The following is a 21,596-nucleotide window of genomic DNA, read 5'->3' as shown; positions in this document are numbered from 1 at the left end:
ATTCTCTTCCTGAACACAGAGGTAACTAAAGCCTTGAGAGCAGAGCCATGACCAAGTTAAACCCCACACTGGTTAAATATTAAGCAGCAGTGACTCTGAGTGGTCACAGGCTCCTGTAATAAGACTCTGCTGTGTCACCAGCAGGAGAGGAACCCAGCTACAGTGGAGGGCACTGACAGGAAACACAACCACCGTCTTAAGTTCCCTCTGATGAACAGGGAGACGACGCAGCGGGCTGAGTGAGATGTGTTCGGAGAGGCGGCTCGCTCATTGCTGTGGAGTGTGATGAGATGCAGTCTGGATTCATCATAGAGAGCTTTGTTTTGACTCCTCCAAAGTTATGTTTTATTTCACAGATTTGGGCCATGGACCAGCAAAGTACTAGAAGTAGATTTAGGTACACAGAGCGCCGCCATGTGGTCAGAATTTGTATGTTTTTGCTGTTAAAAGCTAAACTGTCAAGCTTTTCTTGGTCAAGCACTCCACCCATTTCATTACACTCATTTTCCGCCATTGAAAATGTGTTTGACACACCCTTCTCTGATTGCGAAAACACTGTAAGCTTTTCCTAATTGTCACGATTCATATAAACATTTGGCAACCAGATTTATGGCAGGTTCAAGATCATGAGAACAATCTGAGCAAATCTGATTAGTGTGACTCATTTGTTATTTTCATATTTTGCACATATAGATTCATAAACTGGAGTTTTGTTATTTTAGATATTCAGAAAAGTCTGAGGAGGTCGTATGATGAAAAATAAATTAATAAAATGTTCTTTAAGGATCTCAAACCTGTGTTTAAAAGCTCACAACTGTCATAAACTAACATAAATGGGAAAAAAGATCTAGATCACCACAGATGTTTGTCAAAACTTGTATTTTTTGGCATCTTTGGCTATAAAACATGACTTTTTTCCTACATTGCACTGCTGATGTAAGTGAACTACACCCTTTCCTTTACGACTAAATCTAGACTCTTATATTAAAAGAGTTAATAAAAGTATATTTTTTACTGGTGTTTAAACTGGTTGTTACTGATATAAGTCTATTTAACACATTTTTTCTGGCAATGCAGAAACTTTCAAGTATGAAAAGGCATTTTTCATTGTTTCTCCGAGGCTTTCGGGAACCTGATCCTCCTACAGCTATTCTTGGAGCGACTAGCCCCTCGTCTTGTGCCAATTATTATCTAAAAAATGTCGGTTTTGTTTGGAAAGGTGATTGAAAATAATTGAATCTTGCGAGTGTGAAAAATGGAAGCTGTACCCACGTTTGATTTGTGGTTGAGAGAAATGGTAAACACATCACATCTGGAGAGAGACTTTATAACGAAGATAGACGCGGTGTGTTCGTTAAGATCTGGGGCCATATAGTGCTATTTCTTTCAAGGGGAGGACTAATTTGTTGTTTTAATTAAACATGACATAGTTATTGTTATGTCAGGATGTGCTGTGTCTGTCTTTTTTCTCTTTTGTTCCTGTTATTTTCTCAAAAATAATATATATTATTTAAAATATTACTAATTTCTTGTTTGAGTAGCAACTAAGTATCAGTCTAAGTCACAAGCTGTACCTGTGGCATGTATTCTGCTTATTTTGGGGATGAAATGAACAGAACATTCTTATTATAAGGTGTTTTTTTGTCCACATAATTGGCTTAATTGGAAATATTTCAATTCGGACAATTCTTGCAGGAGATGTGTCGAGCAGTAAGTCATACTTTATGGAGTAATGGGTAAAAAAAAGTATTATAAAAGACAACAGGAGGAGCAGAGGTGTGTGTATCATTGTGTCTGCTTCGCTGCTGTAGTGCGCACACACGACTCATTCCCAAGCCTCGTGTTTCTGACATGTTTTTATAGAACAACATTAGAGATTGATAAACAACTTCAGTCATTGATATTTCTTTTTACTAACTAAACATAACTTAAGAAATAAAACATAACTTTATACAGTTTTAAATATGCTGGTACAATTCAGTACAAAAATAAAGGCAGTGAAAACGTCTCCATACACAAACACCATCAGTCACATACTGTCGCTCAGAAACACGTTTGGCACATTATCCACTTATATAACAAAAAGCATGAATTGGAAATACTGAGTGATAATTCTTAACTTTTTTCTTTTTACATCAGGACCACAGTGGAAGTTTTTTGATTTGGAGCTTTTGATCCATGGATGCTGAACAGCCACTAGATGGTGCTTTGGATCCACAGGAGAAAAAAAACAGGTCACAGAATACTTTTTTAGATGCTCGGGCAACACTTTCTAGTTTGTTTGAATCTGTTTTCGATCACCTTTTAGAGCAGGTACATGTCAAACGTCTTTACTGATGCCCGAGTTATTCATTTCACAACGTCCTTTGAGAAAGCAGAACAGTCCGCATGGTCTATGTTTTTTAATGTTGATACCAGGATGTCCCGAGGCGAGTCCACCTTCTCAGTTGCACCTTTTTTAGACCAAAAAAAAGATGAATAAAAGAAGAAAATCCCATGTTTGGATGTCCTCTCACCGCCACGGCTGGTATGTCCAGAGGAAAAAGTCTTATAATTCCCATATAAGAATACAATGTCTCTTTCTCTCACACACACATAGACAAAAACACACTCACTCAGTTCTTTTCTTGACTTGGAAAAGGTAGCGTGTGCTACGATTTATCCCCTTGGAGAACCTAAATTAAAAAGACAAACTCTGTTACAAATCAGCTTTTCGTTAAACGGTCTTTACCTCGCGTGTGTATCGGTGTGTGCGGTGCATGTCTGTGATTAGATTTGAGTAGTGTGTCCCTGCATTAGTGATGCTTACCTACCTGGTTGCGTGCTTTGTGGGATTTCTGCATCAGCACTCTCCACTGGTCGTACAGCTTCATGGACATGCTGCTGCAGCCGTAGGCGTGTTTCCGCACCCAGCCGAAGAACTGCTTCAGCTCCCTGCGCAGGGTGGAGTTGGAGTCCCCGCTGGACTTGGAGTCGCAGGAGCCCGACATCAAGCGCTCTGTGTGAAGGGAAGAAAGAAGGAGGGAGGGAAAGAGACTGGAGTTAGACTGGCTTTAGTTTTCTGTAACCAAACTTCTCAGAGCGGCAGTGGTGGGAAAAGTAAAGTTTTATGCATTTACATAGAGATATCTACTGAAGTTAGCATGCTAACCATATAGCCCCAGCAAGCCCCTTTTCATAATACCACTCCAAGCCCCCAGTCCAGACTGCTTATTTGAGTCAATCTGTTAAAGTCATTCCTCGCTTCCATTAAAAGTTCTGGGAAACATTCAGTTGTTTTCAAAAATTCAAGTTTTTTTTTTACAACCCATGTATTGTTTCCGTAGCCGTGGCCATCATTCCCGACGGTAATGACAATATTTTACTCTGAGAACTCATTGTTAAGTCTGAGGAGACAACAGCCGCGGCTAGCCAAGTCGCTGCAGCATCCAGCAGAGCGAACAGCAGGAGTTTGAATTGTGTTCAGTCGTCCTTATTGATCATTTTGTCAGTTCTTTGTAAAAAGCCTTTTGTGTTGCAACTAAAACATTACGTAAACAAGGTCTGGTCTGATTTTTAATATTAAGTTTGGCAATATTTGGTTTGGTTTTAATTTTTTCATTTGATGTGATATCATTTGAGTTGATGTCACTTAACCGATACATCTGCCCTGAATAAAACATGAAGTACAATACAAAACAAGCTGGAAGAAGAGTAAAGAAGGGTGACACAACACCACCACCGGCCAGTTTCCAGCAGAGTGAGAAAACAGTGGGACATGTGGAACATCCAGATATAAAATGAGCTTTAGAGGTACAAACTGTCTCGTGAAATTGACCAAAAAGCTCTCAAAAACCAAGATCAAGAGGAAGGAGTGCTATCAGCAGTATCACCAGTAAGTGCTCGAGTGTGTGCTCACCACTGTGGGGTGTGGACGCAGCCGTAGGATGGCTCCACTCGCTCCAGATGCCCGCCTTGCGAGAGCCGTAGATACCCACAGGGTTACAGCGAACCTGGGGAAAATGCAAGAGAACACACATTTACATAAACTGTGTTGCACCATTATCAGAATTATTATTACAGGGAGGACAGGAGAGTTGTCAAGGGTTTTGGATTAAGATCAGCGAACTTTGAGATGATCACTAGTCACGGCATCTTTCGACCACCCCAAGGAGGAGTGGGGAGAGATTCAGGCTGGCAGCCATGCTATTCCAGCTTGGACTTAAGGGTCCAATTTGTAAGAAAGTTGATGTTTGAGTCTCATTCCCAACTCATCAAATACTGAAGCTTTGAGAGTGTAGGTTGGGTAGGTCGCCAGGGCGTCAGTATTTGAGAATTTCTTACAAATTGGACCTTAAAGGCTATACCCGGCTAATGTCCGGTCGCAGGAGAATAAAATGGACACATGGGACTCGTGCTAGCCAAACAACAGGAAATCCAAGACTGTCGTACCCACATCTTTATAGTAACCTGCCTCCACCACACCACCCTAGATCAAGCCTAGATTGCCTTTTTCTGAGCCCACATAGCGCAGGACAGCATGACAAGGTAAGGTGGACTCATTGATGCTTGGTGATCACACTCGGTCAAAGTTGAGGGACAGTGTTTCCCAGATGTCGGACTTTAAATATGAAGATGCCGTCCGTATTATCATCACCATCTTGTTGCTGCTGTTAACATTAACCTGGATGCAAATTCAAAACATACGCTACATGTTTTATATTTATATGTATATAAATAAATCTTCTTCTATATGCGTTTAATAGAACAGTATTTTTGGTGTCCCCTTCAGAAATTACTCAAGATCATTTTTTCTGTCTATTGTCCCCGCTTGTACCAAACCATACCTGGACAAAGTATACCGTTCCAGGTCTCAGTCCGGCCAGCCTACAGGATGTCTGATTCCCAACGTCGTCCATCACCTACATGAAAAAAAACAAACACAGAGGAGTTGAGTGTAGAGGTCTGACCGCAGTATTAAATACCAATGGGCATAAACTAAAACACAAGGCAGAGTCAAGATGTAGAAAACACAACCACAAACCATGCACAGACCTAAACATGCATGCACACCACATTGTTTAGTGGCTCCTGATCAGCATGTTTATGCAAATATTTTCATGTAATTGTGCCTGCTGGGTAAAAATCTGCTCTCTGTTAGGTATCACAGAGCCGCATATGCTGAGAAACTATCACATGAGCATGCGCAAGGTACTCACGGAAATACACAGACAGACGGCAAAAATAAAGACCAGCAAATAGATAGAGAGAAAAAATTTTTTAAAAAATGCCTGCACACTGCAGTTAATAATGCCGTCTAATAGTCCCCACTTATGCTCTGGCATTCAGTCTGTAAACACTTGTTCAAAACGACTACAACAGAAAGCAGAACATGGAAATTACAGGCATCAGAGGGCTAATGATGTGACGTGGGGAAGCCAAACCGCTGCGCGTCTTTGCAGCCATATTGAAGACATTAACAGCTGAGATGTATCCCTCCATTCCTCAGCATGACCTCATGATTAGGGCCGGTTCAGAGGGAAAACGGCGTTTTGTTTTCACCACCAAACCCTTAAAGCCACTTGGATTGAAGTCTCCTCTCTCCTCCTTCGCCGCCATCTCATCCCTCCACTCCCCGCCTTTTCTTTTTCCACTTTGCGAGCAAAGACTTGCTTATATTACATGTGTGTAATTCCCCCTTAATTACTGGAGAATCTTCACTCGTACCCAGAGGACTCAAATGAATTCTGGGAAGCACCATCTGCACGGCTGAAGGTTTTACACTGTATTTTTCATTCATTAAAAGTTTGAACCGAGGTATACACAGTGGCTCCGGACTGTGTTTTTTCTCCTGATCAAAACCTGACTTCTCCTCCTGGCAGTGGACGCCTCAATCATGCTAGATTAGAGGTGATTACAGCATTAGGATGAGAAACAGCTGGGACGGTGCTGAAGTAATATATCTGCCTGTGTGTGAGAGACAAAGAGAGGAGATTTATGTCCTCATAACTGCGCGTCCTTGTCCTTTACCTTCCAGTCTTGGCTGTCCTCCAGTCTGTAGCGGATCTGGTATTTGGCTTGAAACAGGAAGTCTTTGAGAGCGGGTGGGGCCTCCCAGCGAACGCTCAGCTGATCCTCTAACTGGCCGACACGACTGACAGTCACCCCTGACGGAGGGTCCGTGGTCACTGGAGGAAAAAGAGACGGCGAAGGTTATTAAGTACGATCTCGTCAAGAGCTGAAATCATGAAAAGGTGCCATGAATCAACTGGTCCAAACTTTTAAAGTCTGAATATTTACTTGTTTTTTTGTTTTACATTTTGCAGACCAAAGGATGAATCCGTTAATCCATACAAAAATTGGTAGTTGCAGCTCTAATCCCATCGAATCCACTTCTAACAAGTCAGGCCAAGAATCGAAATGATTATGTAATGAAGAGCTGTAATGTGTAATGTGTGCTGAATGAAAGGAAATAGCGAAAGAATGCCCATTTTCATTTCCCACAGCCCAAGATTACATCATCAAATGTGTTGTTGTGTCTGAACACAACAGCCTAAAACCAAAACATATTCAGTATGACAAGGATAAGCATCAAATCCTCACATTTGAGAAGCTGAAACCGTTGAATGTTAATCATTTTTGCATAGAAAATGAATGAAAAAATGTTTTGATTATCAAAGTAGTTGCCCATTTATTTTCTATAGCCTTGCAAGTGACATGTTTTGCGTTTGTGTTTTGGCTGTCTCATTTGTGACTTATCTCCACTTTGTTTATTAGTTTTCACAACTGAAAAAGAAACATTATATTTGCAAAAGTACAGAAAAAAACAGTCCACCGTTATAATCTTTGAAGTAGGTTGTCAGTTTGATTCTCATAAATTCCCTCTGCTAAAACAGCGAAGGTTAAAACTTATAAAATAAAAGCATTTAACTAACTCTAACATAACTAATGAATTGGCTAATTAGCACAGCCACAAATCACACAAATCATTCATTCAGTGTCGTGTCTCTGGTCCTCTGATGAATTTGAAATCAAATATTCACTCTCTTTTAGCTCTGTTTTTGGTCACTACCAACTCCTTTGGCTCTTTAGCTGCTACATACTCCGCTGTGTTCACCAGCTAGTTTGGTGCTATTCAGGTTTTTATTAGAGCTCTTTCATTAAAAAATAGCTGTGTGCCTGTTGCTGGAAACTGAGGGTCAGAAAACCAAAACAATGGGGCTGAAAGAGGCTAAAACGCTCCGTAGAGCTGAAAGGAACTGCAGAGTCAGGCGATCATTTTCTGGCGGGTCGTCACTAAAAGCACATTACACATTCATTTCCAACAGTCTCTTAATTTAAAAATGTTGATTAAAGCAGCTTTGGGATCTAAGAAATGTCTTTAAAAAGATTAAGTATACGTGTTGTTGAACAACCTTCTGGATTTCTATTTATGTTGAGGGAAAAAAGTGGCTTGCGTGCGTGATAATTAGGGAAAATTCTCAAATGTACAAACAATGATTTCACAAGAGGCACAAACTGGATTAATATTGTAATTTATTACAGCCATTAAGAAGTATATTTCTATCCGAGGAACTTAATGATAAACTTCTGGCGGACAGATGGCCCGGATTATCATTTTAAGCCAAAAATCCATAGCTTAGGGGCTTCTTGCTCCATTCTGGACTGATGTTTGCAGGGTCAAGAATCCATTCAATTCTAATTTAGGAGGTAGGAGTGATGTCTTTATGTGTAACAGCACATTGAAGGAGTGTTCAGTGTTGGCGGAGGTTTGTGGTCTCCGAAGAGTCGACTTGTGTACGCCGTAAGAGACTTTGATCATCTGACAACGATTATCTTTTCAACAAACAAACATATTGTGACAGACCATTATTTTAACTTTCCTCACATTTTGTTTTGAGCTTTTAAGATCGTTTCAATATCAACTTCGGTTACTTTTTTTTATAATGTCATTCCTTAGCAATAAACAAACAAGGCAAACCCAGAGGAAAGAAGAAGAAGATGAGAGAGATTCAGTGGAGGGAAAAATTGGGAGTTGACACGAGAGTTTTAGAGGATTTGTTTCTGGTCACCAGAGACTCTCTCTGAGCTAAAGTGTGTTAGCTCAGTGGTTTCAGTTCATAGATTTGGGTGATTTTAAATTGCCCAGACCAACGATAAGTTTAGAACATAGAGTGTTAGATGAAAAACCACAATTAATTGAAATAATTGATGCACTTAAATGTACTTTTCTTTAAATTATTTTATGAATTATTTATCATTTAAGTGTCAATGGTGAAAAAACTATTTAAAAAAGCAGGATTTTCAATAAAACGGAAGCTGAGAACAACCATTAATTTTACAAGTATCTTAAGACCGAGATGAGTTATGAGTTAATTTCATTATTAAGTCGGTCAGAGTTGTTTTCTCATAATAACGATCATAAGCATGTTTCCGTCTCCTCTACTTTTCCAATTTTAATTTGATTTACTCACTTATATCTCCCTAAAGAGTCTTCTTACTGTCGAAAGCTGACATAAATCCTGATTCAGTAATTCCTGCGCTCAAAGCAGTTAAGCTTTACAAGCAGCAGTAAGCATTTCGTGGACTTTCTTTGCCCTGCGTTTGGCCTCTCAGGCTGCAAAGAGGCTACTGACTTACCCTCCTGGTGATGGATGTCTGGAGCTAGCCTGACAGCACGACTGCTGGCAAATCTTTTTCACTTTTTTTTATTTAAAAAAAATTAATCTATACTTTTGCTTTTGCCAATAAAGACGCTACAGTACAGCACAGTGCTCTCTGCAGTGTGTCGTTCCTATACATCAGATGCATTAGGCAGTGAAAGTCAATGAGACGTGACAACCAACAGATGAATCATCATTAACATATGTTGTGTCATTCCTCCACGCGCCCTCATCTCAGAGGCAGACACCAATACAAGTTGCCTCAAGTCTCTCGGTTCAGAGGGTTCCCCGTGACAGAGGAATGCAGAGAAAACTGTAGGTGTTTCCGCCTCGCCTTCAGAACTGATTAGACATGACCGTAGACGCAAGTGACTCACAGCAGCTCGGCGCAGGTGTGGCTGCTGTGTTTTATGACCTGCTACTGTTGTGGAAACTTGAATGAAAAGAACGGCCAGGGCAACCTGAGGGAAACAAAAACGTACACGCAGGTCCAGAAACCGCCTACGCTCTGCCTGCCTCTCTGTTTCTATACTGTTACCAGGCCCTGCCCTGCCCCCGGGGTGTGTAAACAGGTGTGTGTGTGTGCATACATTAGGGAACGGAAAAGGGATTACAGTTTGATGGACGCTCGCTTCCTCGCCAGTGACACGTTCGCCTCTGAAACTCTATATGGTTTTCTCTCGGTACGTTTCCCAGACAATGTTGGGAGCGTGTTAGGAGTGAACCAGGTGAAGAGCTCCGAGCTAATTAGGTTGTATTATTTCAGGTCCAAGTCTTAAAGCCTCAAAAGCCCAAACTCCTCTGGCCTCGGGGGTCTACAGCCGGCTCGGAGACAGGATTAGGTCTGAGGATCAGCCTGGAACATTCCAACACTACATAAAGGGGAGTTAGCGAGTGTTTTCTGTGTGTGTATGTGTGTGTGCGTGTTTCTATGCGTGTGTGTGTCCAGTGAGCATGAATAAAGAGAAAATGAGCTCATCAAAAGGGAGGGCGTTTCCATTCGTCACACACCTACGCTTGTCCAGGTGGGTGCATTCATGTCTGTATGAGTGTGCGACTTTTTTCAGGGGGGATAATGAGAAAAGAGAAAGAATTTGGTCTCGCTGCATGCTCCGGTTGCTTAAACCCGCATTAAGCCACGCAGGGAAAACCACATAACATCGCTTTAAAAGGGAACAACGCTCAGCTCCTATCAGGGTGAAGCTGGGCGAGTGAACAACTTTCTCCAGAAGTCAGGAGACACAGAAGTCCAGCCAATGTCCTGTCTGTACCAATAAAGAGATGAACTTATGAAGTGAAGTGATGCTTCTTCAATACTTTAAGGATGCCCATTTGAGGCTAAAGTCTTTTATGGTTCAATACCTGTGGGTCAGGAGATAAACCTTGAATTTTAATTGAGAGCTTGGAATAAGCTTTGGCACACAACCCCCCAGTAAAACCACAAATTGCTGCTGTAACACCAAAGTTTTTATATGGTTAAGCAAACAAGATACAACACATAATAAATATGCTTTGAATGGTGCTGGAAGGCGTATTTTTATGTCTCGTCTGGCTGTCAACCCCTGGCTACAGTCTTAATGCTAAGCTAAGCTAATCTCCTCCATGCTCTAGCCCCAAAGTTAACAAGACTTATGAGAAGGGTATAACTCTTCCTAAGAGAGAACATGAGTGTATTTCCCAAAATGTCCAATTATTCTTTAATAATCCGTCAACTGTTCAAGGGGGGGAGGGGAAAACTGCTGTGAAGAAGGGTTGCAGGTAGACACAGGTATCCATTGTCCTGGATCATAACCTGAGGGCTCATTGACACCGGGATCTAAAAGAAAAAAAAAAGGACTCAAAGAAAATGGATCAAAGTTCACACTCACCCACGTCTAGGATGTCGAGGGTGATGACATCAGAGGTAGCATGGCCCAGCTGGTTGGAGGCCTCCACCCAGATCTCGTAGGGCGTGAAGAGGTGCAGGTCCCGAGTGATGCTGCAGGAGTACGGCTGCGAGTGAGTGTAGTCCTCGCACTCCTTCTCCTTACCGTACCATCTGGGAGGAAAACAAATTTGAGTTGGATTTATGTGAGCTGATGTGCGACTGGCAAAGAGTTTATCTGATGTTTTATGAACACTAATTTTACTGCTGGTACGCCTGTTGGCGCTGCGTATCATGTTTCTCTTTTTATCTCTTCAAATATCTGATTCAAGTATTTAAAAAATGAGAACGGAGCTTTCAGCCCATCTGAAGCTCATATGAAAATGTATCACTCCCAGATGAAAACCCTGTTTTTCCTAATTCTGGTGAAATGTGACTCTATAAATGGCTTCACCGCCTGGCAGCCACTGATGTGATTAAAATATGGTCTGCCAAACAGATAAGGTATTTTGTCCTATTTCCAGCTCCACTTTCTTTTTGTCAGGCAGTTCAGCTCATCATAAAAATCCCACATGTCAATATTTTGATTTTGACTGGGAACATTCCTGAAAGGCTCACCAAGTCAGATATTTAACCCGTTTAAACCCGAGGCTGGTTCACCTGGTAGTTACTCCCGTCCTTTACAGGTTTGTGGCCTCTACGTGTTTTCAGAATAAGTCAGGCTCATCATTGCTGTCAACTGACCATCGGATGAACCCCTCCTGACCCAATTGCTCAAACATAGCTTTGCTGAGGCTGACAGCCAGCCTTAAACAATGGTGGCTCCTCAGGATGCTGCCGTGGCATCACTTATATCAGAACTGGAGGCTATATTTCATTGAGATAAGAGCAAAGAACAGCACTGAAGGCTTTTCCTACGGGAAAACATTTTCTCAACTGGCTCCGGTAAGAGTATAATTCACCAGTTGGCTCTCCTACTACTGATCTGATCGGTTGAAGTTAGCCCAAGTTTGTCTCATCACATGCCAGGTATTTTTTGAAGATGCCTGCTCTTTTCCAAAGAGTTTCCAATGGTGCCTTCCCACATGGTTCTGTGTAATAAAACATTTGGCGCGTCAGGTTAGCTTGGCGTGGAACACTTTTGACAACTGTTGATTTTGCCACATGTTGAAGCAAGTTGAAGACAGGGTGTCTGTTGTCCAGTAATTACAGTTTTTTAACCAGTAAAATCAGTCCAACATATTTAAATCTGTCTGCTCAAAATACTTCCCCCTCTGAGCACAGTTTGAACTTGAATTATATTAAAGGTGGAGTAAGCAATTCTAGAGAACAATAGTTGATTGTTGAGTCTCATTTCCAGGTCGTCAAATACAGATGTTTGGGATTGGTGGAGCACAACAATAGCGGTCTCAGTGAGTTGTTTATAAAGTTATGATAGATAACACAGATAATATTCGACCAGAATTTGTCAAGGAAATTTAAATCTTCCAGGACACGTGAACCAGCACCAGCCCTGGTTCGTGGGGCTGTGGTTAGGTCAATCGTCTATATCAGGGATGTTCAACTTTTTTCCCTTGAAGGGTCAAAACTGACAGTCACGGTGGACCACGAGCCAAAAGCAACCACCTGTTGTAATTGTATTGTTAGGATCATAAATGTTACATGGATACTATGTTTTCTTAATTGACTGACGTGTCACCCTGCCCACCACGCTCAAATTATGAAAAATAATAAATAATTGGGGATCTTCATACTTCAGGAGCATTTTTACCTCACAAAATGTTTTGGGGGTTTTCAGATTTCCTACTGAATTGAATGTAGCTGTATCTGTGTGTCTATACCTGAGTTTGTACTTGAGCGTGTACTGCGTGCTGATGTTGGTCTCTCCTTTCCCTCCTGGAGCCCAGCTGCAAGTCAGGTCTTTGGTGTTCCTGGACCAGCAGGTCAGATTGACCGGCTTCTCTGGAGGCACTGGGAGAGAAAGAGGGGGGACAGACGGACAAATGAGGAACAGAGTGAGAGACATCGGCGAAAGAGAAAGGAGAGTGGTGCAGAGAGAAGGTGGTGGAGGGTCATTGAGGGTACAAAGTTACCTCCAGCAATTATTTCAGCCCCTTCCTCCTGAGTGTAATTCACCCAGTCGTGATGTTCCTCAGAAATTGGTGTGTTTTTTTTCTTAATTGTTTTTTTGTGTGTTTCTGTGTCTATGTGTGTGTGTGTGTGTGTGTGTGTGTGTGTGTGTGTGTGTGCTGTCTGATTTGGTGAGACTCTGGATCCCTGCCAACATTCCTCATCTCTCAGAACACAGGGTGCTGAACACCAGTGTCACACAGAGATTAGGATCCAGACCGCATCTCCCTGTGTGTGTGTCTGTGTGTGTGTGTGTGTGTGTGTCTGAAAAAATGAAAGCATGCGTCTCTTCATGGTTACATTTTTTCTCCTAAAAACGTACGTAACGTTACGTTTAGCTCCAAGTAAAGTGTAACATAAGAGTTAAGTTATAATAAAAATAATTACCCTTTAAGGCTTTAAGTGTTTCGGGTACTTCAGTAGGTTTATAGTTTGCCATTTTCAGAAATGCGCTTATCTACTTTCTTGCCAAGAGTTAGATGAGGAGATTGCACCAAAAACAAAGCATAAAGGGTTAAAGTAACATTGACTTAAAACTATCATTTGGAAAATACGGCGAGAAAAGAAGATACATCTGAAGCATATCGAACTGGGACTGAACAGAGTCTCTCTTTGTTTTCATGTTACTCTGTGAATTGAGGATATGTTTCAATCGAACTAGAGGTGACTGGGGACAAAAACCCTACCGTTTTGGTAAGTTGTATTTCATGTATGTTGAGATCGAATGAGTGTTTAACGATAAAATAACAGGGCAGTTAAGCAATTAAGTCTTAGTTCGGTAAACCAGCTGAAAATACAGGGCTGTCGGACTATATCCCATTTTCCGGTACAAAGTGGTATTAGGATCCAGGATGGGCCGGGACTAGCTAGTTAGACTGCTAACGTCAGCAGACACTTTTCTTCACATTATGTTGATAATGTTAGCTCACTTTTGATTGCCATTAAAGGAGTAATGTGTAACATGTGGTGTAGTTTAAAACAAACAGTGAGAATAAGACCGATGGGAAGTCCTTCAGTCTTAATGGTAAGCTCAGCTGCTGGCTGCAACCCCATATTTATCCCACAGACATCTCATCAAGAAAGCAAATAATTCCTAAAATGTCAAAGAATTTCTTGAAGGAAACGACTGCCCCTACAGGAAAGACTATTGACAAGATCACCCAATGAAGTATTAGCAGCTTGGCAATGCATTATGTAAATGTTGGTCCTCATAAGTATAGAAGTGCAAACATGTGTCTGTGTAAAACGTCCTATGACCCGTGCCCTATGAGTGATTGTGCGAGTAATGGACCACACAGGTGGTCAAAGCGTCACACAGTGACACGCTCACAGAGGCCTCTCACCGGCCTGAAGGCAGAAACACTAAACATAAAATACAGCCACAACCGTGTAGGGACACTTAAAAATCTGCCCACTGTTTCCGTCTTGTTTCCCCGTATTCCCATTTCCTTTCACTCCTCTCACCTCTGTGTTGTGCAACTCCTCTCAATCCTGTTCTACTTTTAACTGACCCTTTTCCTTCACATGGACGTAGTGACCAGATAAATGCACCAATAACATGAATAAAACCAAGCTGAGAAGTCACATAAACGCTGATGAACTTACTCCCGACGTAGAGGCAGGAGCCCGCCAAGATGTGCCCCTTGTGGTTGTGACAGACCAGGTTGTCGCCGGACGTTTGCCTGGAGGCGTTGAGCCCGGCCAGCGTCACGCTGAGGTTGGTCGGGCTCAGCACCCGGTACAGGGAGCTGGGCAGCTGCTGACCGTTGAGCGTCCAGAACAGAGAGCTGGCGTGGATGCCGAGGTCGGAGTGCACCCAGCAGCTGGCGGTCAGGTTGGACCCCATGCGAAGGACGGGGTCCTGGGGGTAGATAACTGCTACATCTGGAAGAGGTGGATGGAGCAGTAAAGGTCAGTTTAATCAACACAGAGAGACAGTTTATCATCATTTGTTATCATATTTTACAGGTGCAAGATAAATGTGAAGGATTACAGATATTTTTAATAATATTTGTGCGTGTTTTATTTACTGTGTAAGAGAGAGATGATTGATTTGTGTGAGGGAAGGGAAGAGAAGAGATGTTTATTTCCTCAGATTGGTGGATTTTTCAAAAAATGTTGCCCACCTGAGCAGGCAGCGGTATGAAAACACGTCAGTAGGATGATTTCTAAGAAGGATTGACTGAGCTGTGAGAGCGTCAACACTTGTCAGACCACTACAAATCTTCGCCCGGGGGCCTCGTCTATTGAGCTGACAGACATTGTGTGGTCCTACACAGAGGAGCCGCCTTTGAAGAAGCTAAAACCAACTGTAACTCCACACCAATATTAAAATCACAGCCCCCGACCGGAGCTCTGACACAAAACATTTACGCACACACGGGAACGCAAACAAACACATGCACAGAGGGGAGGTTGTCTTTGTCACCGGAGACGGCGGGACTAAAGCGGGACCGTGATTAGCCAATAATATGCTGATCCAGCTGAATAACAATCAGTGTTTATGTATTCGAGGCGCTGAGGACGGGACATCGCCCCGGAGCTGGGTGCAAAGCCCTCTAATACCCCCGTTCCTTTACAGTTCAAACACTACAGTGAAAGACACAATTACTGCTGTTTATTGTCTCTGCTTGACACGCTCGCTGGAGGAAATGGCTTGTAAAATGTTATTTGTTTGGAGAGGCTGCGTGAAGCACAGCGCTCATCAGCGCAGTGGATGAGTTCAACTGCGCGACAGTGAAGGATGAAGTTATTGGGCAATGTATAATTTTTAGCAGGTCTCCAAACAATGACACATATGATTGATTACAAGTCTGAAAATAATTTTATTTGTTAGATCGGCAAACAATTACTCAACTAATCAATTAGTGGTGACAGTCAGTCACAATTTATTAATTTCCTCTGTTCAAGAAGCAAAACTTGGGAATCGTCAATCCCAGCTGAAAAGTTGAAAATGCAAAACACAAATGTTTGTCAAAACAGAGCTATTACATCATGGTTAAAGGAGAAACAACACTGTTCTCACAACTAATACACCCGCACAGACATATATGTACCATTACAGTACTGTATGTTTATACCTGTATTATATTTGTAACTGTATTGATCTCCTTTTTGTTTTTCTTTTCTTTTCTTCTTTCTACTTTTAAAGGGACACTATGTAGTTTTAGGGAAGAAATTTTAATCAGAAGAGAAAGATCCTCACTGACCAAAACAAACTAAATAAACAAACTGTCTTTGTTTTAATGACTGAATAAACTGAATAAACAAACTGACCTTAAAAGACAAAACAGTTTCGTACTGTTTTACTTTGTTTATATGTGGCGGACCCTGCCACCGTTCTAGCTTCAAACAGTGTTCTGGGGACCTTATTTTCCCTCTGAGAACAGATGGTTTATTCAATTATGGAGAAAAAAATATTTCTGAGTTTGTATTGTTACCTATTTTATATTGTAAATAATGAAATGATTTTGATTTTGAATGTATTTATTCTCTCTACATAGTGCTCCTTTAAAAGCTTCCCATGGACAGGTTTTGTAACAAAGCATTTTGCTGTACACACTAAGTTGAGCGCATCTGGTGCTTGGTACTTATTTATTACTTATTTATTTCGGGTTTACCACCACTGCAAGCACAACTGTTAAATTAAAATAAACATTGTAATTGCATCTAACTAGCATCTAAAACAAAAAAAAATTATAATCCAGTATTTTAGAATTAATGATTATATCATGATTAAAAACATTTTTTGCACTACTTAAGCCCTACCATGGACAAAATGAGGAATTATGTTATGAATATGCTATATAATATCTTATGTTATAAATTATATGAGTATGTTGCAGCACTAATGTTAATGTTGTTTCCATGTCGATAAAAATAAGTCAAAATTCCTCCTTCTTAAATGTAAATACTTTCAGGTTTCTTCACTTCTTTAAGAAAGTTGACTGAGTATTTAAAGACAAAACATCATCATCTTGTGATTTGGGAAACACTGATCAACATTTTTCACCATTTTCTGGCATTTTACAGTAGAGCCCAACCAATATATTGGTTGGCGGATAGGCACATGATGATATGAAAATTTCATGTCACGATTATCCTGCCATGTCACATGATTGCGATTCATGATATTACCTCGATAATCATCAAAATATTCTTAAAAGTTTCAAATAAAAACTACAATTGCAATGAAACACACTGGAATGACTTTAACCTTACAACCTTAGATTGAACTTGTTTTTGCAGGAGATGAAATGTGCAAGTCATGGTGACAGGATAAGGCAATTCAAAATAAATCAGAAAAAACAACACAGGACTGTACATCAGTGAGCTAACAGCCTCTACAAATCAGTCATGGTCTCGATTCACGATTATCCTGCTAATGAAAATTCACCACAATCGACTCGGTGTGTTTTTCATCGCGATCCACGATAAAATCCCACAGATCGAGATATTTAGGTATATCTGTGTCAGAGTATATGTTGTCCAGGTAATTTATAACCACTAAATTCCCAGTGAGGTTTACTGTTTCAATGCACTGATGCCATTTTGGACAAGTTTATTGTTAAACTGTAAAATATCCTGCCTCCATTGCATCCTGTATCCTGTCACAAGCGTTTGATAACCACGTTCTAGGGATTATTTAAAAGAAGTGTGTGTATTTTTTACGTCCTAATATCACCGGGTATCGGTCGAGCTCTATGAAACTAATCAATTCATCCAGAAAATAAACGACACGTTAACTAACAATAAAAATAATCGTTAGTCGCAGCTCTATTCTTTATCTTGTCAGTCTTTAAAGATTCGTGACACTCCCTCCTGTTTTCTAAAGATCTATTTACTCTCCACTCATCTGTGCGACAGTTGAAAGGAAGCCTACACTTTCCTCTGTCTGCTCCACAATAGACGTACATGTGGAACATTTTCGGGGGCCGGTGTGGAAAAGAGAAATGGAAGAAGTCACGCAACATTTAGTGACAATGAGCCGTGCAGCACCGTCTGGAGAGGGATCGAGGAGACGGTGGCGGATCGTTTTTCGTATGCGTGTCTTATGGTATACATTTACATTGTGGGTGTTAAACCGACGCTCTGAACCGGCGAGCAGAGGGATTATCTTGTCTAACGTCAAATTAGGGGAGAGTTTAGTCAGAAGAAAGGGGACATGTAGGAGATGAGAAGTTAATTTCAGGCTAAAAAAGCTTGTTTTTCAGGATTTTGTTTGTTTAGAGTTAAAAAGTTGGTGTTTAACTGATGATATCCAACATAAATACCTCTTTAGACGCTAACAGGACATATAAACTCAAACTTTATGGGATTATGAGCCGCACTAAAAACTAATTATATGTTTGTAAGAAAATTCCACATTGAAACTGTTTTATTTCAGTGGCATCTGTAAACCACAGCACAGCGAGTGAAGGGGAAGCACCCTCCATCATTGCAGTGAATAAAACAGTAATGACCTATTAGGCCCTGTAATAAACAGCAGGCCAGCTCACGATCAAGGCCCATTGTCTTCTATGAGCCCACTGAAAGTATACTTTCTTTTATTAGCGCCTTTCAGACTGGATGAATAACAGGAGATCCTCTCTGAGGGAGCTGCTCTTTGCCAGTGAGCTCACCATAAAAACTAATCCAGCCACTTAACGTGGGGAAGCGGACATAACTTTGATTTATTTACGTTACTGTGCATTAAGCTGCCGGTTAACATTCTCCAAAACCCGAGCAAATGATGTCACTGTTTTGTTGCGGTTCGTAAAGCCCCTCTTGCCCTCCATGTGTTAAACGAATTATGGCCCGACTTGTTGAAATTCGGCCTCCTGGGAGATGAGTTTCTCTCTGCAGGGATACAACCAATATACCTCAGCAGGAGCACATCAATAACAGGAGGTGTCAAGTGGACAAAGTGGCATTTGTCCTTTTTTTTTTTCTCCAGTGGATCCAAACAAGTGAGTCTCCATTATGTAAATCAACGCAGGAAGGAGTCTGTAGAGTTACTTTCTATTGGAAACATATTTCAAATCCAGTATTCCCCTGTGAAAAGTCACTGTGAGTGTTATATGTTCCTGTGTGGGATTTACATAATCTGATGCTGATTTATTCCTCCTCTGGAAACCCTGTATCTCTGGTACTCTTCAATGGAGTTAAAGTAACATTTTAGTGTTTCTAAAATCCTCTTTAATATCCCTATAATACTATTATTGCACTTTCTATGCACCAACTAATATCCTTATAAAATAGCAATTTCCTTGCAAATTATATAATCATATTATTTATTGAGATTTAAGATTCTCTATTTTGTTTTAAAGCACTGCCTTGACTGACACCAGGTTACATTTCAGAACTGCACATCCCCCGTTCCACCGCCCGACCCCTCAGATCTGCTGACCAATTGCTGCTCTCCATTCCACGCAACCGGCTAAAAACCAAAGGCGATAGAATATTTTCAGTTGTCCGAAACTGTGGAATAGTTTGCCGCAAACAATTCAATCCTCCCCGTCCACTGATACATTCAAAACCCACCGAAACACCCATCAATTTTCTTTAGCCTACAAATTATGAGCACTTTGAGGCCTCTCTACTCTTTGATTTCTTTGTTATTTTATGTAATGCTGTTTGTAAAGCACTTTGGTCAACTTTTGTTGTTTTTAAATGTGCTCTAGAAATAAACTTGACTTGACTTGTAGTGTTTCTGTAATGTTTGCATCCTTCTAAAACAGCATTTCCCATCCTACACTGTAATGATGTTGCAATATCACAATATTCACACTAACCGTGATATTAAAAAACAAAATACTGACATTGTGTTAATAATACACATATGATAATATCACGTGAATAATCGAGCAGAGATGTTCGGTCTTCTGTGTTTTATGTTTGCGTTGACTAAACTCCTAAAATGTTAATTTTATCCCATATTTTATCACTATAATATTCTTATTATGGCTTGTTGTATTACTGTATTGTTTGCATTGAATAATATCCCTTTAAAATGGTATTTTTGCACTACATTGATAACTATAATATTCCTATTATATATCTCTCAAGGCTTGACGTTCATCTGTAATGTTTGCATTGACTTATATCCTCCTAAACTGTTAATTTAATCCCATAGTTTACAACTATAACATTCTTATCAGTGCCAGGAGTTTGTCTGTTATCTTCACAATGACTCATAACCTTTCAAACTCATATTTTTGTTAACCTACATTCATCTCCTAAATGGACATATTCATCTTGTATATTTACCTTGTAGACTTGTAGTTTCTCAGTAATGTTTGCATTAACTAATTTAACCCCATAAGATGTCACTATATATCCTCAGCCGGGCTTGTAGAGTTTCTGTAGTGTTTGCATTGACTAAAGCTCTTCTAAAATTGTATTTTTTATTCTACATTGATAACTTTAATACTCCTATTATCTCCTTACCGAGGCCTGTATTAATCAGTAGTGTTTGCATTGACTTTTATCCTCCTAAAATAGTAATTGTATCCCATATTTTATCATTATAATAGTCTTATGATGGCTTGTAGTTTATCTATAGTGTTTGCATTGACTCATACCCCTCTAAAACTGTATTTCTTATCCTACACTGATATATCAAGGATGTTTGCAGACTAATATCCTCTTAAAATAGTCAATCTATCCAAAATGATACAACTATAAAATTCTTAATAGGTCTTGTAGTTTATCTGTAATGTTTGCAGCTCTCTAAAATGTGTTGCACTGCTGTTAAAATCCATTTCTCCAACTCTATTATCTTTGAAATCGTGCACACCAGAGCAGGACAGTGTCACCCAGAGGTGTTTACAGTAAGATCTTTGAGGTGACACATGGACTAAACCTACTCTTGTGGACCAAAAAGGGCAGCCTGTACCCAAACCCAAATTCCCCGATGCAGCCAAAGACCACGACTTTTTGCGCACCGATGGACATCTGCGTGCAACTTACGTGTGGACAAGGACAGCACGCCGGGAGTGTGCAGCATGAGGAAAAGCAAGCAGATATCCTGGACGGCTTTCATTTTCCTCCAGTCGGATATGTTTCTGTCTGTCTGTCCCGAGTCCTCGTCCTCGTGTTGCTGTGATGTGTTGTTTCCTTCTCGATCCTGGAGAGAAATTACGCACAGCAGTGGGGAAGAGAGGGAAAAACAGCACGGGGGGTTCAAGCTCCGGGATTTTATTCACCAAGACAAGTCTCAGGAGCGCGTTAGAAAAAGTGCGACCCGGTGGAAAAAGTCCCCCCGTGGGAAGCCATAAGGCCACTCGTCCTCAGCAAGCGACTAAAAGTGAAGTCTACCGCGTCCTGCTTGCACTCTTTTCCCTTCTTAATGCTTCCTGCAGCTTAATCATACACAAGTTCATACTTTCTAAGCCCCTCCTCTCTCTCTTCCCACACAGTCGCCCAGTCATTTCCCCCACTCTTTCCGTCCTTTCACTGCTCCTCTCTCTCTCTCTCTCTCTTTTTTTTTTTTTCAACCTCTCCCCCTTCAGTGATGGGTAGGGGAGTCAGGGCCATTCACTTTCACTGAATCACTCTGTCTCTGTTACTTTCCATGCCTCAGGTCTCTTGCTTTACAGTCTTTCACCATAGGAGGCTGTTGAGTCAGTGAGAGGAACAGGAAAGGTCTCCAAAATCCTGAAGTGTCTTCTTCTTCCTCTCTTTCTATCTCTTTGTAGAGGGAGAGCGTGACACAGATCCTCCTCTCCACACACAGAAAAACTCTTTGTACCAACTTGAATTATGAAATGTCAGGTTTTCTGTATTATGAAGACAGTAGGCTACTGTAGCCCTAACATCCCATAATTCTAACAGTTAACTAATCCCTAAAATCTCTTAATGTCCGATAATTAATTTGTTAGATTGACAGAATCTGGTGGCCCCTCTGTTGACCCGAGACATCCTGTCATCTCCTTCCTCTTGAGGATGGAAATTGAAGAAACTCATCACAGCGGCGCCTC

General features: G+C 40.9%; 1 protein-coding gene across 2 annotated transcripts; it reads right to left on the bottom strand.

Moving 5' to 3' along the window:
- Window positions 1-1,852: 1,852 nt before the first annotated feature.
- crlf1a (cytokine receptor-like factor 1a) lies at window positions 1,853-20,929 on the bottom strand. 2 transcript variants are annotated; one of them, XM_073483702.1, is made up of 9 exons: window positions 20,587-20,929; window positions 14,242-14,520; window positions 12,348-12,477; window positions 10,511-10,680; window positions 6,010-6,167; window positions 4,827-4,901; window positions 3,899-3,992; window positions 2,810-2,998; window positions 1,853-2,675 (listed from the first exon to the last, which is right to left on the bottom strand). In XM_073483702.1, exons 1-9 carry the CDS (start codon window positions 20,657-20,659, stop codon window positions 2,659-2,661), a joined length of 1,185 nt encoding a protein of 394 aa, XP_073339803.1. In that variant the 5' UTR covers window positions 20,660-20,929; the 3' UTR covers window positions 1,853-2,658. The 2 variants fall into 2 exon arrangements, with proteins under 2 accessions (XP_073339803.1, XP_073339801.1); XM_073483700.1 differs by having other exon boundaries at window positions 2,814-2,998.
- Window positions 20,930-21,596: the final 667 nt, after the last annotated feature.

The sequence above is a fragment of the Pagrus major genome, chromosome 16, assembly GCF_040436345.1.
Source record: "Pagrus major chromosome 16, Pma_NU_1.0".
NCBI lineage: Eukaryota > Metazoa > Chordata > Actinopteri > Spariformes > Sparidae > Pagrus > Pagrus major.
The sequence above is the reverse complement of the archived record's forward strand: the minus strand, read 5'-3'. Positions and strand labels throughout refer to the sequence as shown.

What these genes read in the sequence shown, in the direction of transcription:
- crlf1a (XM_073483700.1), bottom strand. Translation starts at nt 20,659, where the DNA reads ATGAAAGCCGTCCAGGATATCTGCTTGCTTTTCCTCATGCTGCACACT. An exon ending in CGTGCTGTCCTTGTCCACAC is followed by an intron (nt 14,521 to 20,586) that starts GTAAGTTGCACG and finishes CACCTCTTCCAG; the next exon opens with ATGTAGCAGTTATCTACCCC. An exon ending in ACGCTCAAGTACAAACTCAG is followed by an intron (nt 10,681 to 12,347) that starts GTATAGACACAC and finishes TTTTCCTCCCAG; the next exon opens with ATGGTACGGTAAGGAGAAGG.